This window comes from Brienomyrus brachyistius, unplaced genomic scaffold, assembly GCF_023856365.1.
Source record: "Brienomyrus brachyistius isolate T26 unplaced genomic scaffold, BBRACH_0.4 scaffold69, whole genome shotgun sequence".
Classification (NCBI taxonomy): domain Eukaryota; kingdom Metazoa; phylum Chordata; class Actinopteri; order Osteoglossiformes; family Mormyridae; genus Brienomyrus; species Brienomyrus brachyistius.
Window position 1 is genome coordinate 892416 of NW_026042344.1, and position 21088 is coordinate 913503.

Below are 21088 nucleotides of genomic sequence, written 5' to 3' on the forward strand. Positions count from 1 at the left end.
CCAGGTTCGGCCCGCCGCCCTCCTTCGGGCAGCCGGCCGGGGTCGGTCAGAGCTCTGTCTTTAACCAGAACTCGGCTTTTCCCCAGACCTCTGCCTTCGGACAGACCGGCGGATTTGCTCAGCGCACACCCGGCTTCGGCGGCTCTAACGCTATCTCCGCCTCCTCTGTTCCCCCCTCCTCGGGGTCTAGTCAACCACTGAGATTCGGACAGTTGTCCACAGGGTCTTCTTCGGTATTCTCCCCTGGAAGCGTTCAGGGCCGCGGATTTAGCACCTCAGAGTTCAGCTTCAAGCCGTCAGACGCAGCTGTGTTCAAACCTATTCATAGCGCCAGTCCTGAACCGGCTGTGTCCCAGGCTGTGTCCGAGTCTTTTGGTTCCAGCCCATCCAGCACCACCGCTACCAGTATGGACAGCAGTGGGCCTGCTCCTGCTGCCTCTGAGTTCCTTTCTGGAGCATTAGGTTTTAGCTTCTCACAGCCCATCGCAGTGTCCAGCAGCATCCTCCCCACCAAAGATGCACATCCCAGCACCACCCAGGAGTTCAGCTTCTCGAAACCAGCAGCACCCTCCGTTGGTGCTGGCAGTGGCCTGGGTGGGGGGACCTCCTAGGCCGCCTCTGTCTCCAGGTACTCTGCCTCTAGCCTCCATGAGCCCCGGCCACTGTTTGGTGCTGTCAGCTTTGGTCCGCTAAAACCCAAGACTGACGCTGGGGTTGTGTCTGGTGAGGTCCGTGGGGGGGGGGCGGTGAGGGGGAGAATGCAGGGGAGGCAGCGGCTAAGGGTACCAAGCGGAAGGAGGAGATGGTGGAGCATTTATCAGAGGAGCCCCAAGTTGGTGCTGACTCCGCCTCCAGGCACCCTCCCAAGAGGCCCCTGGTCCGGGGCCGGGGGCCTGTCAGCAGCATCTTTCGCAGTGCCTTGACCAGCATCCTGAAGACACCGGCCCTACAGACCCGGCGAGAGCCGAAGAGGAGTGAGGAGCCACAGCCAGACTGGGGGGAGGCGGAGCACCAGGGTTCGATGGCACCGACCACCAGCCACTCACCCTCAACGCCGCCAAGGTCACAGGCCCCAACCCGGGAGGTCCTTGAGAGGGCGGAGGAGTTGGGTGAGTACTCCCAGGAAGAAGCACATTGGGTTCGAAGCCAAGTATAGTCTGAAAAACTGAACTCTGTGACACTTGCCACAGATCCCGAAACTGAGGCAGCATCAACAGTGAGACGTGCCCGCCGCCTGGACAGCACAGACAGCCTGGGGGGGATGTCACCCTCCGAAGCCATGGTGCTCCAATGCAAGAACATTCCAGCCAGTCTTAACAGCAAGGACATCCTGGGGGAACATTTCCGCCAGTTCGGACGTGTGCAGCGGATCTTCTGCAGGCCCCAGAAGAACCTGGCCATAGTGCACTTCCACGACCATGTGAGCAATGGCTTTGCACACCTTTGGGGGGGGGGCTTGGTCGCTGTACTCATTAGGCTGTGCTCTCGTCCATGATCTCCCGGGCTTTCCTCACTGACTTTTGGTATCTTTCAGGCTTCTGCTGCCAAAGCCAAGAAGAAGGGCAAACTGCTGCGCAGGCATTAGCTCACCATCTTCTGGCAGAGGAAGAAGCAGAGTGAGTGACTATTACGGTGCTCTCTATCTGTGCATCGAGCCAAGGCCAGGGCGGGGTCTTTGTGACTCGTTGCAGCCTTTCATTCCCATGTCAGCTGTTTCGATGAACTGGTTCTGTGTGTCTCTTAGGTCCAGGAGAGAAGGGCCAAAGGCCTCCAGATGACCCTGATCCTCAGAGCCAGGCAGGAGGCTTTGAGTCAGCCCCTGTCTGCAAAGCCCTCTCCAAATCCACCTCCGGCTGGTCCTCCAGCTCATCCCTATCCAGAGGGTAATCTTGTCTTTAAATCATTCTCTTACCGTAAGAGTAAATAACTCAATTTTACAATAAGATGGCCGGGTCTTTATTAAATTAAGTTAGGGAAGAAAATCACCTTTTTGAAACCCAATGCAAGTTCTTTAAAAAAAAAAAAAAAAAATCTGGATCACTCTGGTTTTTTATTATGTATACATTTTGTTAGTTTTTTTTCCAAGCAGCTTGAGTTATGTTAGGTCATCTGGTAATGAAACTCTTTACCTCAGGCTCGGATTCGTGACATTAAAGTCAAACTGAGTTCTTTGGCTGCTATGCCCCCTACTGGCCAGGTGTTCAAAGGAGCCCAGGTTTTGCCAGCTTTTAGAAGCTCTTCAGCCTTTGGTCTGTCCCTCTCAGGTCACCAGCCAAGAAACCCCTGGCGACAAAGGCCCTGCAGTTTGAGAGTGAGCCGCAGATGGAGCCCAGCCCAGACGGCCTCGAATCCGAACATCTAGCCAGCAGCCTCCCCTCTCCCCTCTTCCACCTGATTGGCCAGGTAGCTGAAACCGCAGAGGAGAAGTATCGTCTGCTAGAGCAGCGGGACAAGATCCTGCGACAGGGTAGGTCCCCCTAGGGTCACGTTGCTGAGCCACCCCCCCCTCCCACCCCAAAGTGAATCGCCAGCTGACACGGTCTCCTCTGGCACAGCTCGGCCCAAGAGGACCGACCTGGATCTGTCCAAGGTGTTTGTGGGTACGTGTCCTGACATGTGTCCGGAGAAGGAGCGTTACATGAGGGAGACCCGGAACCAACTGAGCTCTTTTGAGGTCATCCCCAACACGGAGAAGGTATCACCACCCCTGCCCCTCTTTCCTAATGCTTCCCCCTCCCCGCCATGAATTGACAGACCACAGGCTGCAAATCACCCTCTGCACCCCACGCAGGTGGACCACACTGCTGCCATTAAGGAGTACAGCAGGTCCTCTGCTGACCAGGAGGAGCCCCTCCCCCATGAACTGCGGCCCCTTACTGTGCTGAACATGACCATGAACTACCTGGTTACCCAGGTCATGGACCAGGGTGAGGACAACTACCGTGACTGGTATGACTTTGTGTGGAACCGCACACGAGGTATCCGGAAGGTGAGCAACATTAGTCCGTGTCTCATTATTCCTGTGCCCTGCGGGCCTCGCCCTGATCCTTTTTCTGGGCCATCTGCAGGATATCACTCAGCAGCACCTGTGCGACCCGCTTACGGTGTCCCTTATTGAAAAGTGCGCCCGCTTCCACATCCACTGCGCACACCACCTGTGCCAGGAGCCCATGATGTCCTTTGATGCTAAGATCAACAATGAAAACCTGACCAAATGCCTGCAGAGCCTCAAGGAGATGTACCAGGACCTGGCCAGCAAGAACATCTACTGCCCTCATGAGGCAGAGTTTCGGCAGTACAGCGTGCTCCTGAAGCTCAATGATGGAGACATCCTCCGGTGGGTGGCTGGCCGGCAGTCGGTGTCCCGTGTCACCGTGGCACCTCTCCAGCTGACATTTCATTCCCTCCCTACCTGCAGGGAGGTGCAGCAATTCCGGGCGGAGCTCCGAAACTCTCCGGAGGTGAAGTTTGCCGTCCAGGCCTTTGCCGCTGTCAACAGCAACAACTTCGTGAGGTTCTTCAAGCTGGTCAAGGTGGCCTCGTATCTGGCTGGTTGCATCTTGCACCGCTACTTCGACCAGGTGGGGGAGCCGTTGCTCCGCTCCCTACATCCTCATCAGCCCCAATACCTCACTTACCTGGACCGCTCTGGTGCCCCCTACAGGTGCGCCGTGAGGCTCTGCGGGCCCTGAATGTGGCCTACAGCTCCCGTGGTTCCACCACATTCCCGGTCGAAGACCTGGTCCGGATGCTCATGTTCCAGAATGCCGGCGAGGCTTCGGACCTCGCGCTGCAGTATGGGCTCGCGGTCGATGCAGGGTAAGGCTGGGCTGTGCTTCGTTGTCCCTTTTGTGTTGGGGGCAGGGTGGCTTATCTCTGATGGGGGTGCTAATCTATGATGGGTGGTATATTTTATTGAAGCTCTGCCCTCCCCCTAGCATGGTGGAGCTAAGCCGGACAGCGTACCAGGAGCCTGAGATCCAGCCACGTCCAAAGCGCTCTGTGGCCATCGCAAGGAAGCGGGAGGTGCTGGTGGGCCAAGTGGTCAACGGCGCGCCACTGCCCAACCCACCCCAACACACACCCGTCAACAGCTTTGACAGCCGCAACAAGTACCGTGGGGATGGGCAGCCAGCGGAGGCAGGCAGTGTGCCCAGGGCTGGTGCGTCTGCACTCCACCTTCCGCTAACTGTTACGCTTCGTCCACCTTCTGGCCTCTGATTGTAATTTTGTCATTTTTCCTGCCCACGCTGTAGCAGCCTCCCCTCAGAGGCCCCCCATTGAGCTGGATGCGCGGGCCCTCCAGCACCGATCCAAGATGCCGAGCGACCCAGCGGAGTCAGCTGGCCTCCCTGGTAGAGAGGAGAGTGGAGCACTTGGGGCATCTCCGTCGGAGGCACCACCAGTCGCCCCACCTACGCCTCCCCCACCGGAGCCCGTTTACACAGAGCAGGTGATAGATTGCTCATTGCTGCGTGTCAACCCAGTAGCAGTGTGTTGGTATTGCCATAGTAATGACAAATAACCCCCCCCCCCTTGCAGGACATCGCCACGGAGGTAGAGGCCATGCTGGAGGAGGTAGTGCAGGCCGAGGTGGCTGACGTGGCTGCCACCGAAGCCGAGTACATCTCTGCTGCACTCAGGTAGGAGCGTGAGCCAGATAGGGAGCAGTGGCCTCTAGAGGGTTGTCACACTCAACCAACACCAGTTTGGTGATGTGGATGGGTTGTTGCAGCATGTGCAACGGCCAGGTGGAGGCAGTGCTGAGTGAGGTGGTGGAGCAGATGCTGCGGGAGGTTTCTGCTGCCGAGATCCAGGCAGAGAGGGAGCATATCGCTGAGGAGAAGCGCAGGATGGAGGAAGCCAGGTAGGCCTCACCTGTCTGGGCTGGGGAGGAGGGGTGGGTGCATTTTGAGGGGATGTGCCATCTGATGGGCCTGTCTCTGTCAGGAGAAAGCAGGAACACGAGGAGCTCCTGGCCCGGCTCAGCAAGACACTGTGTGCCGAGATCACACAGGAGGTGCTGCGCGACTGCATCGTGGAGACTGCCTCAACAGAGATCAGGTACTGGTGAGCCAAGGGGGATCAGAGGTCATAGAGAGTGTTCAGATAACTGTATATAGGCTGAACGCATGCCCCTTCGTGCCAGGCGTGCCCAAGAAGAGCAGGCAGAATGTGTGGCTCGCAGCTCACAAGACGTGTGTGAGGTACTGCTGGAGGAGACGCTGTGTGGTGAGCTCACCCTGCTGGCCCAAGACGTCCTGGAAGCAGAGCTTCTGAGTATACGCAGGTTCATCAAAAGGTAAGGGGCAGTGGTAAGGGGACCAGATATTTTGCCCACATGCTCGCCGACAACCGGGCTTCACCCTGTGCATGTGTTGCAGGTGGCGTGATGTGGTGGCCGTGCGCAGGCAGCTGAAGCGACAGATGCGTGATTTTCCTGCTGCCCCTGGCTGTGTGGACCCCCGCTTCAGGCTGCAGGCCTTGGCCCCCAGTGCCCCCCCCTCACCCTGCCTGGACAGGCTGGCCCGGGGCGTGGTCAACCTGGGGCACGCTGGGGACCTCTCTGTTTCCTGCACCAGGTACATCTCTCTCACAGCATAATAATGCTGACCTAATATTCATAATAGAGGTGCACCGATCCCACTTTTTCAGTGCCAATATAATCCTGATACCTGAACATAAGGTATTGGCTGATTATGAGTATGATCCAGTACCAAAGCTCTTTTTTTTTTTTTCCAAGCTAGTAAATACAAATAGAAAAGAAGTTTTAATTAGCCCACAAGAAACATACATAAGATTCTGTTCCACCTCTTTTGTGCATCTTGTATTGAGCATTTTTGAGACATTTTGCAGTTGTTTGAATATCTTCACAAGTACACCCAAGTGGCATGCGTCACTTTTCACTGTGATAGCAGCACCTCGTGTATCAAGCTATAGCGAGTGCGCAAAACAGCCCAAGCTGGCTTCCAAATCCATCGCTTTTTTTCATATTACTTGCATTGCCTTAATTGAGTGCACTATTAGTGGGATTTTCCACTGAATGTTACTTTGTTTTTACAAAGATCGCAAATCGCTGTGCTACTGGTTGTTTCAAGCATAAAATTCTTCCAGGTTTTAGACATGTTAGTTTGCTTCGCAAGCATGCAAGTTGCATTTGCTACCATCACCTGATCCTTCCACTACAAAGGACATGCACATGACGTCATAGCAGGGGAAGTCACTGCACTCACACACACTGAGTGTCAAAAAACCGAGGAAGCGTTAACGTTCAGCTTGAATGCCACAAAAAATAAAAAAGGGGGGAAAGCTGTTGTGCGATTTGATTGTACCACTCAGTATAAGAAGAAATAGACTGGCAATAACTAAATAATTATTGAACATGGATCGGTCACATGTGGCCGATGTCCGATCCGTCTGATTAGGTATCTTGAATATTGGATCGGGGCACCTCTGCTGAATTAGACAGTACTTCCCAAAATGACTTCCGTCCTGTCCGTTTATTTTGCTGGCCATTGATTTGCTGTAGTGTTAAGTGTACCGATGCTGACACTCTGCTGCCTTCTGCAGGTTGGCGAAGATGCGAAGGGAAACCGAGCATCAGATGAAGGTTCACTTGTTCTACCAGCAGCTCCTGAGGTATGGTGCTACTGTAGAGTAGCTGTTAGCCATCCATCACTCTCCATGTGCTCATCTACATCTCCATCCACTTCAGCGAATCTGTGTGGGGGCCACTGGACCTGCTCAGTCTGGTGGCAGCAAGCGTCTCGAACCCATCTGACACAATCTTCTGGAAGGCAGCCCTCTTGTTGCCAAGTGATCATGAAAGAGATGCCAGTGTTGCTAACCAGTAAGTGGGGGAACTGGGTGTCGTTCGGGGAGGGATTGGGTGTTAGTTGGGTTTAGAGGTCCTGGAGCTTACATTTGTGCCCCCCTCCCATCTCTGATGCAGGATTTTGACAGAATGGCTGGAGTCCAAATTCGGTAACTCGGAGAAGCAAGAACACAGGGAGATGGTCCCCAACGGACACATGCAAACCTTGAGCATCAGCAGCGGCCTGCGGAGCGTGGGGGAGCGCATGCACACAGTGCACGTGTGTGTGAAGGTGTGGCAGATAGGGGGGAACTTGCCGATGAATATCGACAGGCTTCATGCCCCTGTGTTGCATGTTCTGTCATTAATGTTAGTCTAGCATAGCTTAACATAGCCTAGCATAGTCTGGCACTATGTGATATTAGCAGGTCCTGTGGTACCACAGATGTTTGCGAAGGGTGCAAGTGCAGGAAGTGAGGCCATGTTTCTCACTGTGGGTCAGGTGGCCCGCGGGCCCCTCAGCGAGGAAGGCCAGTTGGCATTGGAGAAGCGGAAGGGGCTGATGGGCATGGGCGCCCTGCTGATGCTGCTGCCCTCGGCAGTCAGTCCCGGGGCTGATGAGGAAGACGGGGACATCTTCCTGTTATCTGCCCTGCTGCAACTCCGGCAGATCCAGCAGGCTAATGCCTGGCCACAGGCCCTTCCTCTGGTGGTGGTGGTCCCAGGGCAGGCTGGGCACAGGGCCAGCGATGAACGGCTAGAGGAAGGTGTGACACTAACCGTGTCTATGACAACAGGTGTCGCGTGGGATTCGCTTACTTTACTTATAGCATTTCTCTTGAGGCTATGTTTACGTATGCAGAGCTAATACAGTTGGTTTGTTCCTCCTGTCTGACCATCGGTTTCCTTTCCCTGTAAGACCTGATGCTTCAGACACTCATTGAGGAAGGTTTGATTTCAGAGTACATGTTCGTCCATATCCCCGAGACCACGAACGAACCCCAAGGATCCGAGCAGGTGAGTGTGCATGTTGTCGCTGGCCTCAGTAAGATTGAACCATCCCATTGACCATCACCCCCGTCTCCCCGCAGATCCGCCATGCCGTCAGGTGGCTCGCTGCCCGCTCCACGGCACCAGCCCGGCTCGTCTCGCAGACGTTGGTGCAGGTTGTGGAGGCCGGGCTCTGCCGCGAGTTTGCTGGTAGGCTTCACCGTGATCGGAGGGACCGTGACATGGCGGGACTGCCCTCCCAGGGCCCTGCACCCGTCATCGGCCTCTACAACACTGTCCTGGCTTTCTTGGCTGGCCTTGTGTCGTCCCCGAGTCTGGCTGGCCTCTCCTGGCCCGTGGCAGAGTTCTTGGTGCCAGGGGGTGGTGACTGCCTACCACATCTGCTCTGGAACTCGGCTGAGCACCTGGAGTGGCTCCAGGGGGCAGTCCTGAGCCTGCGGCTGCCCGACTGGCCGCTGCCAGCCGTGGGGGGTATGTCCATGCCTCAGATTCGGAATTCGGACTTCTTGCTAAGTGGCTGCTTCTTAGTCTGTTTCCTTAAATTTCTGCTGCTGCCACCGCTCCCCCCACCCAGCTCCTTGGAGCCAGCTGGTTGCCTCCATCTTCCAGTACGTATCTCAAATCCCATGGTCCCGCCACAGCCAGCCACTCCTTATGTCCCAGTTGGAGAACCTTTTGGAGAGGCTGCGTCAGGACTGTGTGGGCCGAGGTGGGGGGCCGGACAAGGAGCCCACTTTCTGGGAGGTGCCCTGGGACGAAATTGTCATGCTCTGTGTAGAGCACCAACTCCGGGACTGGAACCCTCCTGGGTGCCCCGTGAGTGAAGGTGAGGGGGGTGGGGTGGGTCTGACGTTTGGGGGGGCCTACTGGGGATGCCATGCAGGTGTGAACCTATCCCACCATCTTCAGATGTCATCAGTGACGACGGAGAAATCTCGGTGTATTTCCTGAGCGATGGGCTGCAGGGCTTCATACCGCCGTCCTGCTGGGTGGATGCCGTAAAGCAGACGCACAGGGACAAGCAGCAGGGGAAGGCAGGGTAAGAGCCAGCCAGCCATGTAAATCTAACACATTCCAGATAGACTGTTAACAGTGACCTGCAGATTTAATGAATATTATTTACTATTAAATGGAAGAAGAGGGAAAGCCATCAGCTTCCAGTCTTGCTCATATCCCCAAGAGTGGTGTACAATACTGGCTTCTTATCCAAAGTCTCTGCCATTGCAGGTGTCACCAGAGCATGTGGCCTCATCCTCGACTGGCCAGGCCACGTCTTCAACAGAAGCTGTTTCACAGCATGGTTGAGGACCCTGAGTCCGGATCCGGTGTTGCCCCTGTTTTGGATGCTGCCTCCAGCCCCCAGGACCTCCTGGCTCGCATTGAGGAGGAGAAAGAACAGAGCCGCAGGTCTGACAGAGAACAGACATGCTACACACGTGTACTCTCTCATGTGAGTTGTGGCATAAACATTGAGCCATTTCCTGTTTGACTTGGATCTGCAGGTTCGAGGACCAGCTGCGTACCTGGCTTGACGTCGAGTCCCTGGGCCCTTCCTCTTCCTCCTCACCACTTTTCTTGCCTTCTTCGTTACTGTCTGTACCGGAGATCGTAGTGCCCTCCCCAAAGATGGCTGCCCCACCTGCACTTGCCCTGGTATTGACCCTGTGCCTACACAGTTGCTCACATTTTAAGACCCCAAGTACCCTGTGCTCATCAGTTGAGACTGTTTCTGTGCCCATTTTTGTAGCAGAAGGAGCGCAGTGTCCGCAGTGACCAGGCCAGGGGAGCTGCCAGTTTGTATATTTCCGCAGATGTGACACAGGCGCGGATATAATCTCCCAGGCCGAAGGACGCCGAAATCTACCGCGCTGTAAGAACTCTGTTTCGACTTTTGAAGGCCGTATTTTTGGGCTTTTTACACAATGAATCCGTCTGGGCTTTTCGGCAGAACACAAGGCGGAGCGTTTCAGTCTCCGCGCGCCCCGACCTCGGGGCTCTTTTCCTTCGGCCAGCAGAACGCCCCTTTCGTGCAGCCGCCTGCCCTCGGCCAGGGCACCGGCCAGACCTCGCTCTTCAGTACATCGTCTGCCTTCGGCCAGACCGGATCCCTTTTCGGGCAGCCTGGCGGGACGGCGTCTGGACAGGCCCCGACCTTCGGCATGCCCGGTTCTGGGAGTCAGACCCCGTCGTTTGTACAGAGCGACACCAGGTTCGGCCCGCCGCCCTCCTTCGGGCAGCCGGCCGGGGTCGGTCAGAGCTCTGTCTTTAACCAGAACTCGGCTTTTCCCCAGACCTCTGCCTTCGGACAGACCGGCGGATTTGCTCAGCACACACCCGGCTTCGGCGGCTCTAACGCAATCTCCGCCTCCTCTGTTCCCCCCTCCTCGGGGTCTAGTCAACCACTGAGATTCGGACAGTTGTCCACAGGGTCTTCTTCGGTATTCTCCCCTGGAAGCGTTCAGGGCCGCGGATTTAGCACCTCAGAGTTCAGCTTCAAGCCGTCAGACGCAGCTGTGTTCAAACCTATTTATAGCGCCAGTCCTGAACCGGCTGTGTCCCAGGCTGTGTCCGAGTCTTTTGGTTCCAGCCCATCCAGCACCACCGCTACCAGTATGGACAGCAGTGGGCCTGCTCCTGCTGCCTCTGAGTTCCTTTCTGGAGCATTAGGTTTTAGCTTCTCACAGCCCATCGCAGTGTCCAGCAGCATCCTCCCCACCAAAGATGCACATCCCAGCACCACCCAGGAGTTCAGCTTCTCGAAACCAGCAGCACCCTCCGTTGGTGCTGGCAGTGGCCTGGGTGGGGGGACCTCCCAGGCCGCCTCTGTCTCCAGGTACTCTGCCTCTAGCCTCCATGAGCCCCGGCCACTGTTTGGTGCTGTCAGCTTTGGTCCGCTAAAACCCAAGACTGACGCTGGGGTTGTGTCTGGTGAGGTCCGTGGGGGGGGGCGGTGAGGGGGAGAATGCAGGGGAGGCAGCGGCTAAGGGTACCAAGCGGAAGGAGGAGATGGTGGAGCATTTATCAGAGGAGCCCCAAGTTGGTGCTGACTCCGCCCCCAGGCACCCTCCCAAGAGGCCCCTGGTCCGGGGCCGGGGGCCTGTCAGCAGCATCTTTCGCAGTGCCTTGACCAGCATCCTGAAGACACCGGCCCTACAGACCCGGCGAGAGCCGAAGAGGAGTGAGGAGCCACAGCCAGACTGGGGGGAGGCGGAGCACCAGGGTTCGATGGCACCGACCACCAGCCACTCACCCTCAACGCCGCCAAGGTCACAGGCCCCAACCCGGGAGGTCCTTGAGAGGGCGGAGGAGTTGGGTGAGTACTCCCAGGAAGAAGCACATTGGGTTCGAAGCCAAGTATAGTCTGAAAAACTGAACTCTGTGACACTTGCCACAGATCCCGAAACTGAGGCAGCATCAACAGTGAGACGTGCCCGCCGCCTGGACAGCACAGACAGCCTGGGGGGGATGTCACCCTCCGAAGCCATGGTGCTCCAATGCAAGAACATTCCAGCCAGTCTTAACAGCAAGGACATCCTGGGGGAACATTTCCGCCAGTTCGGACGTGTGCAGCGGATCTTCTGCAGGCCCCAGAAGAACCTGGCCATAGTGCACTTCCACGACCATGTGAGCAATGGCTTTGCACACCTTTGGGGGGGGGGCTTGGTCGCTGTACTCATTAGGCTGTGCTCTCGTCCATGATCTCCCGGGCTTTCCTCACTGACTTTTGGTATCTTTCAGGCTTCTGCTGCCAAAGCCAAGAAGAAGGGCAAACTGCTGCGCAGGCATGAGCTCACCATCTTCTGGCAGAGGAAGAAGCAGAGTGAGTGACTATTACGGTGCTCTCTATCTGTGCATCGAGCCAAGGCCAGGGCGGGGTCTTTGTGACTCGTTGCAGCCTTTCATTCCCATGTCAGCTGTTTCGATGAACTGGTTCTGTGTGTCTCTTAGGTCCAGGAGAGAAGGGCCAAAGGCCTCCAGATGACCCTGATCCTCAGAGCCAGGCAGGAGGCTTTGAGTCAGCCCCTGTCTGCAAAGCCCTCTCCAAATCCACCTCCGGCTGGTCCTCCAGCTCATCCCTATCCAGAGGGTAATCTTGTCTTTAAATCATTCTCTTACCGTAAGAGTAAATAACTCAATTTTACAATAAGATGGCCGGGTCTTTATTAAATTAAGTTAGGGAAGAAAATCACCTTTTTGAAACCCAATGCAAGTTCTTTAAAAAAAAAAAAAAAAAATCTGGATCACTCTGGTTTTTTATTATGTATACATTTTGTTAGTTTTTTTTCCAAGCAGCTTGAGTTATGTTAGGTCATCTGGTAATGAAACTCTTTACCTCAGGCTCGGATTCGTGACATTAAAGTCAAACTGAGTTCTTTGGCTGCTATGCCCCCTACTGGCCAGGTGTTCAAAGGAGCCCAGGTTTTGCCAGCTTTTAGAAGCTCTTCAGCCTTTGGTCTGTCCCTCTCAGGTCACCAGCCAAGAAACCCCTGGCGACAAAGGCCCTGCAGTTTGAGAGTGAGCCGCAGATGGAGCCCAGCCCAGACGGCCTCGAATCCGAACATCTAGCCAGCAGCCTCCCCTCTCCCCTCTTCCACCTGATTGGCCAGGTAGCTGAAACCGCAGAGGAGAAGTATCGTCTGCTAGAGCAGCGGGACAAGATCCTGCGACAGGGTAGGTCCCCCTAGGGTCACGTTGCTGAGCCACCCCCCCCTCCCACCCCAAAGTGAATCGCCAGCTGACACGGTCTCCTCTGGCACAGCTCGGCCCAAGAGGACCGACCTGGATCTGTCCAAGGTGTTTGTGGGTACGTGTCCTGACATGTGTCCGGAGAAGGAGCGTTACATGAGGGAGACCCGGAACCAACTGAGCTCTTTTGAGGTCATCCCCAACACGGAGAAGGTATCACCACCCCTGCCCCTCTTTCCTAATGCTTCCCCCTCCCCGCCATGAATTGACAGACCACAGGCTGCAAATCACCCTCTGCACCCCACGCAGGTGGACCACACTGCTGCCATTAAGGAGTACAGCAGGTCCTCTGCTGACCAGGAGGAGCCCCTCCCCCATGAACTGCGGCCCCTTACTGTGCTGAACATGACCATGAACTACCTGGTTACCCAGGTCATGGACCAGGGTGAGGACAACTACCGTGACTGGTATGACTTTGTGTGGAACCGCACACGAGGTATCCGGAAGGTGAGCAACATTAGTCCGTGTCTCATTATTCCTGTGCCCTGCGGGCCTCGCCCTGATCCTTTTTCTGGACCATCTGCAGGATATCACTCAGCAGCACCTGTGCGACCCGCTTACGGTGTCCCTTATTGAAAAGTGCGCCCGCTTCCACATCCACTGCGCACACCACCTGTGCCAGGAGCCCATGATGTCCTTTGATGCTAAGATCAACAATGAAAACCTGACCAAATGCCTGCAGAGCCTCAAGGAGATGTACCAGGACCTGGCCAGCAAGAACATCTACTGCCCTCATGAGGCAGAGTTTCGGCAGTACAGCGTGCTCCTGAAGCTCAATGATGGAGACATCCTCCGGTGGGTGGCTGGCCGGCAGTCGGTGTCCCGTGTCACCGTGGCACCTCTCCAGCTGACATTTCATTCCCTCCCTACCTGCAGGGAGGTGCAGCAATTCCGGGCGGAGCTCCGAAACTCTCCGGAGGTGAAGTTTGCCGTCCAGGCCTTTGCCGCTGTCAACAGCAACAACTTCGTGAGGTTCTTCAAGCTGGTCAAGGTGGCCTCGTATCTGGCTGGTTGCATCTTGCACCGCTACTTCGACCAGGTGGGGGAGCCGTTGCTCCGCTCCCTACATCCTCATCAGCCCCAATACCTCACTTACCTGGACCGCTCTGGTGCCCCCTACAGGTGCGCCGTGAGGCTCTGCGGGCCCTGAATGTGGCCTACAGCTCCCGTGGTTCCACCACATTCCCGGTCGAAGACCTGGTCCGGATGCTCATGTTCCAGAATGCCGGCGAGGCTTCGGACCTCGCGCTGCAGTATGGGCTCGCGGTCGATGCAGGGTAAGGCTGGGCTGTGCTTCGTTGTCCCTTTTGTGTTGGGGGCAGGGTGGCTTATCTCTGATGGGGGTGCTAATCTATGATGGGTGGTATATTTTATTGAAGCTCTGCCCTCCCCCTAGCATGGTGGAGCTAAGCCGGACAGCGTACCAGGAGCCTGAGATCCAGCCACGTCCAAAGCGCTCTGTGGCCATCGCAAGGAAGCGGGAGGTGCTGGTGGGCCAAGTGGTCAACGGCGCGCCACTGCCCAACCCACCCCAACACACACCCGTCAACAGCTTTGACAGCCGCAACAAGTACCGTGGGGATGGGCAGCCAGCGGAGGCAGGCAGTGTGCCCAGGGCTGGTGCGTCTGCACTCCACCTTCCGCTAACTGTTACGCTTCGTCCACCTTCTGGCCTCTGATTGTAATTTTGTCATTTTTCCTGCCCACGCTGTAGCAGCCTCCCCTCAGAGGCCCCCCATTGAGCTGGATGCGCGGGCCCTCCAGCACCGATCCAAGATGCCGAGCGACCCAGCGGAGTCAGCTGGCCTCCCTGGTAGAGAGGAGAGTGGAGCACTTGGGGCATCTCCGTCGGAGGCACCACCAGTCGCCCCACCTACGCCTCCCCCACCGGAGCCCGTTTACACAGAGCAGGTGATAGATTGCTCATTGCTGCGTGTCAACCCAGTAGCAGTGTGTTGGTATTGCCATAGTAATGACAAATAACCCCCCCCCCCCTTGCAGGACATCGCCACGGAGGTAGAGGCCATGCTGGAGGAGGTAGTGCAGGCCGAGGTGGCTGACGTGGCTGCCACCGAAGCCGAGTACATCTCTGCTGCACTCAGGTAGGAGCGTGAGCCAGATAGGGAGCAGTGGCCTCTAGAGGGTTGTCACACTCAACCAACACCAGTTTGGTGATGTGGATGGGTTGTTGCAGCATGTGCAACGGCCAGGTGGAGGCAGTGCTGAGTGAGGTGGTGGAGCAGATGCTGCGGGAGGTTTCTGCTGCCGAGATCCAGGCAGAGAGGGAGCATATCGCTGAGGAGAAGCGCAGGATGGAGGAAGCCAGGTAGGCCTCACCTGTCTGGGCTGGGGAGGAGGGGTGGGTGCATTTTGAGGGGATGTGCCATCTGATGGGCCTGTCTCTGTCAGGAGAAAGCAGGAACACGAGGAGCTCCTGGCCCGGCTCAGCAAGACACTGTGTGCCGAGATCACACAGGAGGTGCTGCGCGACTGCATCGTGGAGACTGCCTCAACAGAGATCAGGTACTGGTGAGCCAAGGGGGATCAGAGGTCATAGAGAGTGTTCAGATAACTGTATATAGGCTGAACGCATGCCCCTTCGTGCCAGGCGTGCCCAAGAAGAGCAGGCAGAATGTGTGGCTCGCAGCTCACAAGACGTGTGTGAGGTACTGCTGGAGGAGACGCTGTGTGGTGAGCTCACCCTGCTGGCCCAAGACGTCCTGGAAGCAGAGCTTCTGAGTATACGCAGGTTCATCAAAAGGTAAGGGGCAGTGGTAAGGGGACCAGATATTTTGCCCACATGCTCGCCGACAACCGGGCTTCACCCTGTGCATGTGTTGCAGGTGGCGTGATGTGGTGGCCGTGCGCAGGCAGCTGAAGCGACAGATGCGTGATTTTCCTGCTGCCCCTGGCTGTGTGGACCCCCGCTTCAGGCTGCAGGCCTTGGCCCCCAGTGCCCCCCCCTCACCCTGCCTGGACAGGCTGGCCCGGGGCGTGGTCAACCTGGGGCACGCTGGGGACCTCTCTGTTTCCTGCACCAGGTACATCTCTCTCACAGCATAATAATGCTGACCTAATATTCATAATAGAGGTGCACCGATCCCACTTTTTCAGTGCCAATATAATCCTGATACCTGAACATAAGGTATTGGCTGATTATGAGTATGATCCAGTACCAAAGCTCTTTTTTTTTTTTTTCCAAGCTAGTAAATACAAATGGAAAAGAAGTTTTAATTAGCCCACAAGAAACATACATAAGATACTGTTCCACCTCTTTTGTGCATCTTGTATTGAGCATTTTTGAGACATTTTGCAGTTGTTTGAATATCTTCACAAGTACACCCAAGTGGCATGCGTCACTTTTCACTGTGATAGCAGCACCTCGTGTATCAAGCTATAGCGAGTGCGCAAAACAGCCCAAGCTGGCTTCCAAATCCATCGCTTTTTTTCATATTACTTGCATTGCCTTAATTGAGTGCACTATTAGTGGGATTTTCCACTGAATGTTACTTTGTTTTTACAAAGATCGCAAATCGCTGTGCTACTGGTTGTTTCAAGCATAAAATTCTTCCAGGTTTTAGACATGTTAGTTTGCTTCGCAAGCATGCAAGTTGCATTTGCTACCATCACCTGATCCTTCCACTACAAAGGACATGCACATGACGTCATAGCAGGGGAAGTCACTGCACTCACACACACTGAGTGTCAAAAAACCGAGGAAGCGTTAACGTTCAGCTTGAATGCCACAAAAAATAAAAAAGGGGGGAAAGCTGTTGTGCGATTTGATTGTACCACTCAGTATAAGAAGAAATAGACTGGCAATAACTAAATAATTATTGAACATGGATCGGTCACATGTGGCCGATGTCCGATCCGTCTGATTAGGTATCTTGAATATTGGATCGGGGCACCTCTGCTGAATTAGACAGTACTTCCCAAAATGACTTCCGTCCTGTCCGTTTATTTTGCTGGCCATTGATTTGCTGTAGTGTTAAGTGTACCGATGCTGACACTCTGCTGCCTTCTGCAGGTTGGCGAAGATGCGAAGGGAAACCGAGCATCAGATGAAGGTTCACTTGTTCTACCAGCAGCTCCTGAGGTATGGTGCTACTGTAGAGTAGCTGTTAGCCATCCATCACTCTCCATGTGCTCATCTACATCTCCATCCACTTCAGCGAATCTGTGTGGGGGCCACTGGACCTGCTCAGTCTGGTGGCAGCAAGCGTCTCGAACCCATCTGACACAATCTTCTGGAAGGCAGCCCTCTTGTTGCCAAGTGATCATGAAAGAGATGCCAGTGTTGCTAACCAGTAAGTGGGGGAACTGGGTGTCGTTCGGGGAGGGATTGGGTGTTAGTTGGGTTTAGAGGTCCTGGAGCTTACATTTGTGCCCCCCTCCCATCTCTGATGCAGGATTTTGACAGAATGGCTGGAGTCCAAATTCGGTAACTCGGAGAAGCAAGAACACAGGGAGATGGTCCCCAACGGACACATGCAAACCTTGAGCATCAGCAGCGGCCTGCGGAGCGTGGGGGAGCGCATGCACACAGTGCACGTGTGTGTGAAGGTGTGGCAGATAGGGGGGAACTTGCCGATGAATATCGACAGGCTTCATGCCCCTGTGTTGCATGTTCTGTCATTAATGTTAGTCTAGCATAGCTTAACATAGCCTAGCATAGTCTGGCACTATGTGATATTAGCAGGTCCTGTGGTAACACAGATGTTTGCGAAGGGTGCAAGTGCAGGAAGTGAGGCCATGTTTCTCACTGTGGGTCAGGTGGCCCGCGGGCCCCTCAGCGAGGAAGGCCAGTTGGCATTGGAGAAGCGGAAGGGGCTGATGGGCATGGGCGCCCTGCTGATGCTGCTGCCCTCGGCAGTCAGTCCCGGGGCTGATGAGGAAGACGGGGACATCTTCCTGTTATCCGCCCTGCTGCAACTCCGGCAGATCCAGCAGGCTAATGCCTGGCCACAGGCCCTTCCTCTGGTGGTGGTGGTCCCAGGGCAGGCTGGGCACAGGGCCAGCGATGAACGGCTAGAGGAAGGTGTGACACTAACCGTGTCTATGACAACAGGTGTCGCGTGGGATTCGCTTACTTTACTTATAGCATTTCTCTTGAGGCTATGTTTACGTATGCAGAGCTAATACAGTTGGTTTGTTCCTCCTGTCTGACCATCGGTTTCCTTTCCCTGTAAGACCTGATGCTTCAGACACTCATTGAGGAAGGTTTGATTTCAGAGTACATGTTCGTCCATATCCCCGAGACCACGAACGAACCCCAAGGATCCGAGCAGGTGAGTGTGCATGTTGTCGCTGGCCTCGGTAAGATTGAACCATCCCATTGACCATCACCCCCGTCTCCCCGCAGATCCGCCATGCCGTCAGGTGGCTCGCTGCCCGCTCCACGGCACCAGCCCGGCTCGTCTCGCAGACGTTGGTGCAGGTTGTGGAGGCCGGGCTCTGCCGCGAGTTTGCTGGTAGGCTTCACCGTGATCGGAGGGACCGTGACATGGCGGGACTGCCCTCCCAGGGCCCTGCACCCGTCATCGGCCTCTACAACACTGTCCTGGCTTTCTTGGCTGGCCTTGTGTCGTCCCCGAGTCTGGCTGGCCTCTCCTGGCCCGTGGCAGAGTTCTCGGTGCCAGGGGGTGGTGACTGCCTACCACATCTGCTCTGGAACTCGGCTGAGCACCTGGAGTGGCTCCAGGGGGCAGTCCTGAGCCTGCGGCTGCCCGACTGGCCGCTGCCAGCCGTGGGGGGTATGTCCATGCCTCAGATTCGGAATTCGGACTTCTTGCTAAGTGGCTGCTTCTTAGTCTGTTTCCTTAAATTTCTGCTGCTGCCACCGCTCCCCCCACCCAGCTCCTTGGAGCCAGCTGGTTGCCTCCATCTTCCAGTACGTATCTCAAATCCCATGGTCCCGCCACAGCCAGCCACTCCTTATGTCCCAGTTGGAGAACCTTTTGGAGAGGCTGCGTCAGGACTGTGTGGGCCGAGGTGGGGGGCCGGACAAGGAGCCCACTTTCTGGGAGGTGCCCTGGGACGAAATTGTCATGCTCTGTGTAGAGCACCAACTCCGGGACTGGAACCCTCCTGGGTGCCCCGTGAGTGAAGGTGAGGGGGGTGGGGTGGGTCTGACGTTTGGGGGGGCCTACTGGGGATGCCATGCAGGTGTGAACCTATCCCACCATCTTCAGATGTCATCAGTGACGACGGAGAAATCTCGGTGTATTTCCTGAGCGATGGGCTGCAGGGCTTCATACCGCCGTCCTGCTGGGTGGATGCCGTAAAGCAGACGCACAGGGACAAGCAGCAGGGGAAGGCAGGGTAAGAGCCAGCCAGCCATGTAAATCTAACACATTCCAGATAGACTGTTAACAGTGACCTGCAGATTTAATGAATATTATTTACTATTAAATGGAAGAAGAGGGAAAGCCATCAGCTTCCAGTCTTGCTCATATCCCCAAGAGTGGTGTACAATACTGGCTTCTTATCCAAAGTCTCTGCCATTGCAGGTGTCACCAGAGCATGTGGCCTCATCCTCGACTGGCCAGGCCACGTCTTCAACAGAAGCTGTTTCACAGCATGGTTGAGGACCCTGAGTCCGGATCCGGTGTTGCCCCTGTTTTGGATGCTGCCTCCAGCCCCCAGGACCTCCTGGCTCGCATTGAGGAGGAGAAAGAACAGAGCCGCAGGTCTGACAGAGAACAGACATGCTACACACGTGTACTCTCTCATGTGAGTTGTGGCATAAACATTGAGCCATTTCCTGTTTGACTTGGATCTGCAGGTTCGAGGACCAGCTGCGTACCTGGCTTGACGTCGAGTCCCTGGGCCCTTCCTCTTCCTCCTCACCACTTTTCTTGCCTTCTTCGTTACTGTCTGTACCGGAGATCGTAGTGCCCTCCCCAAAGATGGCTGCCCCACCTGCACTTGCCCTGGTATTGACCCTGTGCTACACAGTTGCTCACATTTTAAGACCCCAAGTACCCTGTGCTCATCAGTTGAGACTGTTTCTGTGCCCATTTTTGTAGCAGAAGGAGCGCAGTGTCCTCAGTGACCAGGCCAGGGGAGCTGCCAGTTCTATGGCGAGGCGTCTACAGGAGCTGGAGCAGCTGATCTCTGCAAGCCGGGAGGAGGAGCTCGCATGTGAGCTGAAGCTAAGCTGCCTTCTGGACATTGTTGATGACTGAGTGTCATGTGACCCACCTGATGTCTGCCGTTGACTGCCACAAGTTGTCTCTCTTATGCCTGATTTCTGCAGTATATTTAGTTGTGTGGTACTTGTGCATATATTGCTTTGAAGAGTATGATGTACAGTAATTTACACAACATTGGGAGTGTTGTAACTGGGGGAAAAACATGTCATAGGAAATGGACAGTTTTTTAGGGTTTTTTTTTTGTGCAAATTTTAAATATTAAAATGTTATTGTATTTAGAAACCCATGGCTATTTCTTTGTTTTTTTTCCATCATGAAACTTTGTTTATTGTACTTTTAAATTGAATCACAATTTGCTGCAGAATCTTTAAAACCTGTGACGTTATTTGCCCATATTATACACTCATACGTGGGGTTGTTACTGCTGTTTCTTTAACCTTGTGTATTGTTGGTCAAAATTAACAATTTAGGTAATATCTGCATTGTACACCATTGCAAAAGTATGTCTTTTTTTAGATTCTTAAAGAAAGTTCATGTAATTGCTTAGTGAACTGCTGTGATCTTCAGTTCAGTCTGCCACTGAGTTCCTTTTATAAACTGGCTGGCTGGTTTTTAAGAAAATATGCCCGTGGATGCCCTACAGGTGGCAGCAGGGAGCCATCTGCATATGTACAGACAGTCTGCTGGTTAAGAATATTCGACTGACTTGATGTAGCTAAGATATTTTACATTTAAAAGCAGATGGCCATAGATCCTATCATACTAATTTAGTTTAAAACTATTTTTAATATCAAACATATGCATTACTTTATGATGCTCATGAAAACATCACCCTGCTTTATTCTTTCGTGGGCTTGAGGTACAGTACTGTATGCAGTTATTTTTAATATTACTGTACTATAATGTTCTGTAGTATTACTGTTCTCACACCAATAAATTTGACTTTAAGACTGACTTAGGATGGATCTTCTATTCTGGGGACTTCCTGTATTCTGTATGATGTTCATTATGAACTGCTTCCTCTGATAGTTTTCTGCTTGTTGAAATAATGTCTACCTGCCCCTGCGCTCACTGTCATGTAATTCTGTTATGCACTTTTAAATGCAGGGAGCAGATAATCCCTCCCCCCCCCCCCCTGCTGACTGTTCCAAATCATGGGTGCATGTTACAAGTGCGGAACATATTTTAACTTAGTACTAACTTAGCATCATATTTGATCTGATTCGACTGAATATTCCAGGTTTCCATCTCTCATGCATCTGGTGTGAGGTGTTTTCAGACTCTCAGGCTGGCGCAAAGAAATCTTACGGCAAGTCTATTTTACACTAGTATAAACGTAAAATCAGCGACACCAAAGGCG

The 21088-nt window shown here is 54.5% G+C and overlaps 1 protein-coding gene across 1 annotated transcript; it reads left to right on the forward strand.

Annotated features, from left to right (window-relative positions):
• The first annotated feature begins 781 nt into the window (after nucleotides 1-781).
• On the forward strand, nucleotides 782-20682 carry LOC125725661 (germinal-center associated nuclear protein-like). Its single transcript, XM_049002528.1, has 28 exons — nucleotides 782-1109; nucleotides 11220-11449; nucleotides 11564-11645; nucleotides 11774-11912; nucleotides 12294-12496; nucleotides 12585-12724; nucleotides 12821-13018; nucleotides 13098-13366; nucleotides 13448-13610; nucleotides 13694-13848; nucleotides 13968-14191; nucleotides 14286-14482; nucleotides 14573-14673; nucleotides 14766-14897; nucleotides 14981-15094; nucleotides 15180-15332; nucleotides 15415-15544; nucleotides 16621-16670; nucleotides 16747-16881; nucleotides 16984-17137; nucleotides 17348-17612; nucleotides 17765-17862; nucleotides 17937-18327; nucleotides 18431-18682; nucleotides 18766-18895; nucleotides 19084-19263; nucleotides 19359-19509; nucleotides 19603-20682. Exons 1-28 carry the CDS (start codon nucleotides 803-805, stop codon nucleotides 19759-19761), a joined length of 4902 nt encoding a protein of 1633 aa, XP_048858485.1. The 5' UTR covers nucleotides 782-802; the 3' UTR covers nucleotides 19762-20682.
• Nucleotides 20683-21088: the final 406 nt, after the last annotated feature.

Excerpts from the sequence above, each read along its gene's own strand:
- LOC125725661 (XM_049002528.1), top strand. The coding sequence starts at position 803 with ATGGTGGAGCATTTATCAGAGGAGCCCCAAGTTGGTGCTGACTCCGCC. Across the intron at positions 11,450-11,563 it reads TAGTGCACTTCCACGACCAT|GCTTCTGCTGCCAAAGCCAA; the intron begins GTGAGCAATGGC and ends GGTATCTTTCAG. Across the intron at positions 17,863-17,936 it reads AACCCCAAGGATCCGAGCAG|ATCCGCCATGCCGTCAGGTG; the intron begins GTGAGTGTGCAT and ends GTCTCCCCGCAG.